The sequence below is a fragment of the Cynocephalus volans genome, chromosome 11, assembly GCF_027409185.1.
Source record: "Cynocephalus volans isolate mCynVol1 chromosome 11, mCynVol1.pri, whole genome shotgun sequence".
In the NCBI taxonomy this organism is placed as follows: Eukaryota; Metazoa; Chordata; class Mammalia; order Dermoptera; family Cynocephalidae; genus Cynocephalus; species Cynocephalus volans.
This window is the reverse complement of record NC_084470.1, coordinates 27,292,956-27,302,788: the sequence shown is the minus strand read 5'-3', so window position 1 is coordinate 27,302,788 and position 9,833 is coordinate 27,292,956. Positions and strand designations below refer to the sequence as shown.

The following is a 9,833-nucleotide window of genomic DNA, read 5'->3' as shown; positions in this document are numbered from 1 at the left end:
ACAGCTCCTTCCTCCCCCACCCCTCCCCCGATAATCTCATCCAATCCTGTGACTTCTCTGAGTGTCACTCCCTGTGCATCAGGCCCCTCATCCAGCTGCCCAGTGCTTATCGCCACCCCAGTTCCTGACAAGAACTACACTTATTGCCCACCCCTCCCTACCATCCCATCTCAAAAGTGACACCTCTTCCACCCAGGCCAGAAACTCTGAACTATCTCTAGCCCAAAGCTCCCCCAACATTCAATCACTCACCTCCCCGCCCCCGCAATTCCACCAGTCTCTCCATCCCCAATGCTCTAGGATAGGCCATGGCCTCTGAACCCAGCCCCGCCTCATTTCCTAACTCCCACCCCAGGCCCTGGGCTTCCTGTACCATCCAGAGCCGCCTGAACACTCCATATTGTTCCTGAATATGTCCCTAATTAAAGCTTGTTCAGGCCGGACTACAAAACTTAGTCTCCCAGTCCTCCATCTGGTGAACTCCTGCTGGCATCAAGCTGCGATGAAAGCATTTATTTACAGGCCAAGCGATTTGTTCAGGGATCCGGACACATCTTCAGTGCCACCCCGACTGTGGCCTCACTTGGAAGAAGCTTTCTGCGTCTCCGGCTTCCCACGACCCCGGACTTCAGCCAGGCCTGCAAGCCCCGCCCTGATTGGCAGCTGCCCAGACCCTTCGTGGCGCCCCGCCCTAACACACCAGGTCCCGCCCCTGGGCCTGCAGGGATTGGTCCTTGCGGCCCAGCCCCGGCGCGGATTGGTCCGAGGTGAGACCCGCCCACCACGTGGGTTTCCAGGACAACTAAGAGGCAGCATCGTGCCATGGCCAACACCAACAGGCTGGAGCTGGCCGAAGCCCTGGAGCTGGGGCCCGGCTGGCGGCACATCTGCTATGCGCTGCTCTACGCGCCCGACCCCGGGGTGCTCTTCGGCCGCATCCCGCTGCGCTACGCCGTACTGGTGAGGAGGGGGCGCGCCCGGCCACTGCCTGTCCCGGCTCCGCGCCCTCCCTGGGGCGCACCGGTTGGACTCCCCAGCCAATCCCCGCCTCCTCCTCCCGCAGATGCAGATGCGCTTCGATGGGCGCCTGGGCTTCCCCGGAGGCTTCGTGGACGCGCAGGACAGTAGCCTGGAGGACGGTCTGAACCGTAAGCTGCTCGAGCAGCTGGGCGAGGGGGTGTCGGCCTTCCGCGTGGAGCGCGCTGACTACCGCAGCTCGCACGCCGGGTCCGGGCCGTGCGTCGTGGCCCACTTCTATGCCAAGTGTCTGACGCTGGAGCAGCTGGTGGCCGTGGAGGCGGGCGCACCGCGCGCTAAGGACCACGGGCTGGAGGTGGGGCCAGCCTGGGACGCCGGCCCCTACGTGATCCCAGCCCCTACCCGCCTCACCCCTACCCCCAGCCTTGTCTCCGTGAGAAGCCTTCGTGGAGGGAGGTTATCGTCCCTCTGACCTTGTCCTCTTCTCCAGTTTCCTGACGTAGTTGGAGGTCTTACTCATCTCAAATTTGGATCGTACTGCCAACCTGGTCTCCCTGGGAGGATCCCTCTCCCCTTCCACCCCACCCCAACCCGTTACTGGCCTCTGCAAAGATCTTTCTACTGAACACCGGTCCAAGTCTCTCTGCTGCTACCTTCTGATAATGCGATATGGACGGGCATGGCACACTAGTCCCTTATTGTTGGGCCTCTATCTCTCTTAGGTAGAAGATATGGCCCTGATACTAAAGGCTAGGGGAGAAGGGAGACATTGTTTATGGAGGTGGTTTTCAAACTTTAGCCAATATCAGCATCATCTGGGGGACTTACTGAAACAGCAACACTAGACTCCACTCCCAGAATTGCTAGTTAGGGAATGGGAGGAAGACTAGAGGATTTGCATTTTTCCCAAATTCCCAAATGATGCTGACACAGCAGGTCTAGGTTCCACATTTTGAGAACCACTAGTGTAGGGCCATGCATACATCCTGGAAGGCTGGACCCACAAAAGATTCAGGGGAGAGATGTGGGAAGGATTAGCATTTATGGAGCTGGATAGCATGCCTTGGGTCATTTGCCTGTAGAGGGTTGGGCACAGGCTTCACTGGGGGATGAACTTTCGCCCTGGTTCTGCTAGGCTGTGAAAGGGTGAGCCTTCTGCTTTAGAAAGATCTGCTGGAGAGAGGATGGAGGTTGGGAGATGAGCTACCTGGTGTCCAGTGTCTCCTGTCTTCTTCTTTTCACAGGTCCTGGGCCTGGTGCGGGTGCCCCTGTATACCCTGCGGGATGGTATGGGAGGCCTGCCTGCTTTCCTGGAGAATTCCTTTATTGGAGTTGCCCGAGAGCAGCTACTGGAAGCTCTCCAAGACTTGGGACTTTTGGAATCTGGCTGTGTGTCCGGCCTTAAGAACTCAGCTCATCGCTAGAGGCAACCCTCCGTGGACCCATGAGATGAGGACCTTGGTACTAGGGAGGGATGGAGGGAAGGAAAGAGGAATGTTTCCTGTGCCTGAGAGGTGACAGATGATACCAGATTAAAAGACGAATTGTGGGCAATGTGTTTTGAGCAGAGGCCCCTCCACCCCCAATCATGGCATCAAGAGCAAAACTCCACAGCTCATCCTAGGGGCCGTGGCAGATTCTCAGAACCTGCTTCCTTCCTGTGCATTTGCACACACACAGCCTGGTAACCGCCAGGCATGCAAATGTACAATCTGTGACCACACACCTTTCCCCCATCAAGTCCAGTTTAACCAGGAAGTGGCATTTGGAACTATGCTGTTTCTTGCTGGGAGGAGCTTCTGAGGCAGGGGAAGGTCTCTTCCCACACGCCTGCATGGCTGTTCTCCAGGGTCTAGCCCAGGCCATGCTTGTTGGAGAGGATGAGTAAGCAGAGTACCCTCTTTGCTCCCTGAAAGTCGTCATGCCTTTGCCTGAGGGTTGACCAAAGCAGTGGTCTCCTGAAAGGTGAGAGAGGGCCCTAAATAATCCCCCCTTTCTTTTCTTCCATTGAAACCGAGCAGAAGGGGTGAGAAAGTAGCTGTATCTTCTTGAACTGACCTTGGACTTGAGAGCTCTGAGTCCTGGTGCCTCTCCTCCAGACCTTTCATCTTTGGGGTGCCTTAGACTCTGGGGAAATCAGAAGGGAACTGACCCAGCCCTGTCTAGCCCTGCCCTGCCAAACAGTCTCCCAGTAAAGAAGAGCTTATAGCTGGGCTTTGAGGCCCTTCAGTTCTTTCAACAGGTATTTATTATGTACCTACTAAATGTCAGATATTTTAAAAGGTACAGAGAGCCATGGACCTTGCTCTCTAAGACTCCAGAGCAGGGGTGTACAAACATTGTTTTGGTGGACTGGATAATGAATATTTTCCGTTTTGTAAGCCATATATATATTTTTAAATTTATTTTTTAATTGACAAAAATTGAATACATTTAGTGTATGCAGCCTGATGTTTTGAAATATGTATACATTTTGAAATGGCTAAATTGAGCTAATTAACATGTACATTACCTCACATACCTGTTTTTTGTGGTGAGAATACTTAAAATTTGCTCATAGCAATTTTCAAGATACTATGTATTGTTACTAACTATAGTCACTATGTGCATCGTAGATCTCTTGAACTTATTTCTCCTAACCGAGATTTTGCATCCTTTGACCAACATCTCCCCAGTCACCAACCCACTCATCCCCTGGTAACCACCATTCTATTCTCTGCTTCTGTGTGTTTAACTTTTTTAGATTCCATGTAAGGATTTGTTTGTGCCTGGCTTATTTCACTTAACATAAAGACCTCCAAATCCATTCATGTTGTTGCAAATTACAAAATTTCCTTCCATTTTAAGGCTGAAGAGTACTTCATTGTGTACAGATACCACGTTTTCTTCTTTATTCATTCATATGTTGATGGACACTTAGGTTCATTTCATTTCATGGCTATTGTGAATAATGCTGCAGTTAATGTGGTAGTGCAGATATCTCTTCCACATCCTGATTTCAGTACCTTTGAATGTATACCCAGAAGATGGATTGCTGGATCATGTGAGGTATAGTAGTTCTATTTTTAACTGCCTCCATGCTTTTCTCCTCAATGGCTATACTAGTTTATATTCCCACCAACGGTGCATAAGGCTTCCTTTTTCACCACCTCCTCTTCAACACTCATCTTTTGTCTTTTTGATAATAGCCATTCTCAAAGGTGTGAGGTGATATCTCATTGTGGTTTTGATTTACATTTCCCTGATTATTAGTGATGTTGAGGATTTTTTCATATACCTATTGACTATTTGTATATCTTCTTTTGGGAAATGGCTCTTCAGGTTCTTTGCCAATTTTAAATCAAGTTATTTGTTTTCTCACCCATATTTTTGCACACAGTTTTACTGATGTGACCTAATTATTTTTTAAATTAATTAGTTGAATTTTATTTAAATCTATGTTCCAGGGCCTCATTCCAGTAAAAAAAAAAGTTATTTGTTTTCTTGCTATTGAGCTCTTTCATTTCTCTATGTATTTTGGGTATTAACCCCTTAACAGATATATGGTTTGCAAATATTTTTCTCCCATTCCGTAGATTGTCTCTTTACACTGTTCATTGTTTCCTTTGCTGTTCAGAAGCTTTTCAGTTCGGTAATCCTATTTGTCTATTTTCACTTTTATTGCCTGTACTTTTGAGGTCTTATCCAAAAAATCATTGCTGTACCAACGTCATGGAGTTTTTTCTTTATGTTTTCTTCTAGTAGTTTTACAGTTTCAGGTCTTACATTTAAGTCTTTAATCCATCTTGAAGTTTTTTGTTTGTTTGTTTGTTTTTTGTATATGGTGTGAGGCAAGAATCTAATTTTATTCTTCTGCATGTAAATTAAAAGTTGTCCCAACACCATTTATTAAAGAGACTGTTGTTTCCACATTGTGTGTTCTTGGCCTGTTTTGAACTTTGTTGAAAATCAACTCACTGTAAATGTGTGGTTTTATTTCCAGGCTCTCTATTCTGTTCCATTGGTCTTGTGTCTGTTTTTATGCCAGTACCTTGCTATTTTGATTACTATATCTTTGTAGTAAATTTAGAAGTCTAGTAGTGTTATGCCTCCAACTTTTTTTTTTTTTTTTGGCTCAAGATTGCTTTGGCTATCCAGGGTCTTTTGTGGTTCCATACAAATCTTAGGATTGTTTTTTTCTATGTCTTTGAAAAAATGTCACAGAAATAGACAAAAACCTGAATTTTGATAGAGATTACATTCACTGTGTAGATCATATGGGGTACTGTAAACATCTTAACAACGTTATTGTTCCAATCTGTGAACACGGGATATCTTTCTATTTATTTGTGTGCTCTTCAATTACTTTCATCAGTATTTTATAGTTTTTAGTGCACAAGTTTTTAAATTTATTCCTAAGGATTTTAATTTTTTTGTAGTTATTGTAAATGGATTGTTCTCTTTTTCTTTTTTTAAATTTTATTACTAGCATATATATTATTACAAATCGTACTTATTCTTTATGCCCCTCGTCCAATCTCTCTCCACCTCCCTCTCCCTGCCCCCTCCCACCTCTGATAACTCTAGGTTTCTTCTCTCCTTCTGAAAGAGTAACGGTTACTCTGTTGCCTAGATGGTCTGTCCAGTGCTGAGAGAGGTGTGTTCAGGTCCCCCACTATTATTGTAGAGTAGATGCTTCTATCATTCTGGAGTGGGCTTTGTGGAGAGAGACATCCTCTTCTTTTCTTTGGTCTCCACTGGTGACTCTCCTTGTGTCAATGCCCTTGAGTGGCTGGTGGGCCATCTGCATGGTGGTTGTGGCATCTAGCCACTTTTGCAACAGCTGTGGCTATTGTGAGGGCTGTGGTGGGCCACCCCCATGGAACTGATGTTTTGGGTGTGCTCCTTTCCTGGTTATGGGAGGAGGTGTCAATCCATGCCTCAGAACCCTGGGTGGGCACCGTGGCAGTAGCAGCATACCTGGTCATGGGAGAAGGGGTCAGTCCCCAGCTCCATCTGTTTTTATATTCTAAGATGTTGTTGCAGAGCAGTTGGGTGGGAGGAGAGGGGGGAAGGGGAAGGTAATAGGGTGGGAGAGGCAGGAAGGGGGGGCATGGTTGAGGGCCCTGTCCATCCTCCCTCCCTGGCTTGGGGCTCAGGGGGCTTCCGGTCCTTCTAGGTTTTATAGGTATTCTTTGGTGAAGTGAGACCTTTACTAGTTAATATCAAACTTTGTCTCTGGTCTGTGAGTATTTTGTTTTTTCTTTCAGCTCTGTGTTGGATTATTCACTGTTTCCACTGCTTAAACTCTTCACTGGAACTAATTTGTTGTCCTTTACTTACTTCTAAAATGGGGAAACTTCCTGTGGGGACCAGTACTTGAGCCCTGTGGTTGAGCTAAATTGTTGCTTTGCTGCTGATTCTCTGGGGAAGGCTTTTTGTGCAGCTCAGGTTTAATGGTTGACTTTGTAGGTACTTTCAGGTCTCGTGAGATCTGGTGCACTTGGGTTGTGTAGAAACCCTGGTCTGGACCTGAGTCTTTTCAGCAAACTGCTCCCCCTGCAGTTCTATATTCCTGGGCAGTCTACACAGAGTGGGCCTGTGCTGATTGGAAGACAGATCAGCTGTCCTTGCTGTGCTCCAATGTTCACCAGTGGCCCGTCTCCCCCACCACGTGCACTCCAAACACTTCCAGTGGGACAGGCTGTGCACTGGTCCCTTGCATTGAATCACCAGCCTCTGAATGGCTCCTTTTTTTCAGTTGTTGTGGCTCCTCACTCCTATGTGGGTCCATGGGGACTCTGTTAGTGGTCTTGCTGGCCTTAGTGGCCCTCTTCTCCCCTGCTACCTCCAAGTAACTTCATAGGAAAGGCACAGCAGTGACTTTTGCCAGTTCTTTCTCCATGCACTCACCAGCTCCAGCCTTGAAGTGGCTGGGATTCAAAATGGTAGGAGCGGGCCTTTCTTTCTCTCATTGTGGCTTCTCCCACCTTCTTGAACTCTGTAGGTCTCTCCTCTTCTCCCTCTGAGCCGTAGTGTCCCCAGCTTGGCTGCCATTGCTTTTTAATAGTTGTAAGTTGATTGATTTGTGGGAGAGAGTGACACTGGGGACCATCTATTCTGCCATCTTTCTGTCCCTCCTCCATATTGTTCTCTTTTTCTGATAGTTTGTTATTAGTATATAGCAATGCTACTGATTTTTGTATGTTGATTTTATATCCTGCAACTTTACTGAATTTGTTTATTAGTTCCAACAGTTTTTTGGAGGAGTCTTTAGGGTTTTCTATAAATAAGATCATCTCCTAACAGGGACAATTTAACTTCTTGCCATCCAGTATGGATGCCTTTTATTTCTTTCTCTTGTCTAATTGCTCTGGGTGGGACTTCCAGTACTATATTGAATAGAGTTGGTGAGAATGGGCATCCTTGTCATATTCCTAGTCTTAGAGGAAAAGCTTTCAACTTTACACCATTGACTATGATACTAGCTGTGTATTGGTCATCTATGGCCTTTATTATGATGAGGTAGATTTGTTCTATACCTAATTTGTTGAGAGTTTTTAATCATGAAAGGATGTTGAGTTTTGTCCAATGCTTTTTCCGCATCTGTTGAGATGATCATATGATTTTTTCCTTCATTTTGTTAACATGGTGAATTACATTTATTGATTTGTGCATATTTAAACTATCCTTGCATTCTAGGGTTAAGTCCTATGTGATCATGGTGAATGGTCCCTTTAATATGCTGTTCAATTTGGCTTATTAGTATTTCACTGAGAATTTTTGCATCTACGTGTATCAGGGATATTGGTCTGTAATTTCCTTTTCTAGTAGCATCTTTCTTTGGCTTTCGAATCAGCATAATGATGGCATCCTAAAATGAATTTGTAAGTATTCACTCTTCTATTTTTCTGAAGAGTTTGAGAAGAACTGGTATTAGTCGTCTTTCAATATTTTGTAGAATTCAGCAGCGAAGTCATCAAGTCCTGGGCTTTTCTTTGATGGGGGAACTTAATTACTGATTTAATCTCCTAACTTGTTATTATTCTGTTCAGATTTTCTTTTTCTTCATGTTTCAGTCTTGGTAAGTTGTATGTGTTTGGGAATTTTCAGTTTTTCTAGGTTATCCAATTCGTTGGCATATAATTATTTATAGTAGCCTTTTGTAATAATTTGTATTTCTGTGGTTGGTATCAGTTGTAACGTCTCCTCTTTCATTTTGTTTTCATTTATTTGAATCTTCTCTTTTTTCCTTAGTTTAGTTAAAGGTTTGTCAATTTTATTTATCTTTCCAAAATAACAGCTCAGTATCATAGATCATTCCTATTGTTTTTTTTTAGTGTCTATTTTATTTATTTCTGCTCTGATTTTATTGTTTCCTTAATTCTGCTAACTTTAATTGTCTGGCTTAAATTGTTCTTTTTCTAGTTCCTTGAAGTATACCAGTAGGTTGTTTATTTGAGAGCTTTCTTCTTTTTTGATGTAGGCATTTATTGCTATAAACTTCCCTCTTAGAATGACTTTGGCTGTATCTCATAAGTTTTGGTACATAGTATGTCCGTTTTTGTTTGTTCCAAGATACTTTTTAATTTCTCTTTTAATTTCTTCTTTGACCCATTAGTTGTTTGGGAGCATGTTGTCTAATTTCATGTGTTCATGAATTTTCTAAAATTCCTCCTGTTACTGATTTCTAATTTTATACCATTGTGGTTGGAAATAATGTTTAATATGATTTCAGTCTTCTTAAATTTGTTTGGACTTGTTTTGTGTCCTAACATATGACTTGTCCTGGAGAATGTTCTGTGTGTGCTTCAGAAGAATGTGTATTCTGCTGCTGTGGGTGGAATGTTTTCTATATGTCTGTTACATTTAGTACAAAGTGTAATTTAAGTTTGGTGTTTTCTTATTGATTTTCTGTCTGTATCTCATGTCCATTTCTGAAATCCGGTATGAAGTCCCCTACTATTATTGTATTGTAGTCTCTCTCCCTTGAGATTTATTAATACTTGCTTTATATGTTTTAGTGCTCTAATGTTGGATGCATATGTATAATAATTGTTATATCCTCCTGATGAATTAACCCCTTTATCATTACATAAGAACCTTCTCTGTCTCATTTTACAGTCTTTTTAATCTGATATAAGTATAGCTACCCTTGCTCTCTTTCAGTTTCCATTCGCGTGGAATATCTTTTTCCATTTCTTCACCTTCAGTCTGTGTATGCCCTTAAAGGTGAAGTGAGTATATTGTAGGCAGCACATAGTTGGGTCTTTTGTCTTTTTAAAAATCCATTCAACCACTCGATGTCTTGATTGAAGAATTTAATACATTTACATTCAAGATAGTTATTAATAGGTAAGAACTTAATACTGCCATTTTGTTGTTTTCTGGTTCTTTGTAAATCCTTTGTTCCTTTTTTCCTCTCTTGCTGTCTTCTTTTGTTATCAGGTAACTTTCTTTAATGATATGCTTTGATTTCTTACTATTTATTTTTCATGTATCTACTATAGATTTTTGCTTTGGGGTTACCATGAAACATATGTATGACATCTTATCATTGTAACAGGCTATTTTAAATGGATAAGAATTTAACTTTGATTGCACATAAAAACTTTACACATTTACTCTATCTTCCTCACTTTTTGTGTTTTTAATATCACAATTTACATATTTTTATATGTGTGCCCCTAACAAATTGTTGTAGCTACTATTATCTTTAATAGTTTTGTCTTTAACCTTTATATTAAAGATATAAGTGATTAATACACCATCATTATACTATTGGAGTATTCTGAATGTGACTGTGTACTTTCTTGTTCTAGTGAGTTTTATACTTTCATTTGTTTTTGTGTTGCAAATTAGCATCCTTTTCTTTC

At 43.2% G+C, this 9,833-nt stretch overlaps 1 protein-coding gene across 1 annotated transcript; it reads left to right on the top strand.

Moving 5' to 3' along the window:
* The first annotated feature begins 822 nt into the window (after positions 1-822).
* On the top strand, positions 823-2,402 carry LOC134390045 (U8 snoRNA-decapping enzyme-like). The gene is made up of 3 exons (XM_063113364.1): positions 823-960; positions 1,064-1,333; positions 2,223-2,402. Exons 1-3 carry the CDS (start codon positions 823-825, stop codon positions 2,400-2,402), a joined length of 588 nt encoding a protein of 195 aa, XP_062969434.1.
* The last annotated feature ends 7,431 nt before the right edge of the window (positions 2,403-9,833 follow it).

Coding starts and splice junctions, on each gene's coding strand:
- LOC134390045 (XM_063113364.1), top strand. CDS start 823: ATGGCCAACACCAACAGGCTGGAGCTGGCCGAAGCCCTGGAGCTGGGG. Junction 961..1,063: donor CGCTGCGCTACGCCGTACTG/GTGAGGAGGGGG, acceptor CTCCTCCCGCAG/ATGCAGATGCGCTTCGATGG. Junction 1,334..2,222: donor CTAAGGACCACGGGCTGGAG/GTGGGGCCAGCC, acceptor TTCTTTTCACAG/GTCCTGGGCCTGGTGCGGGT.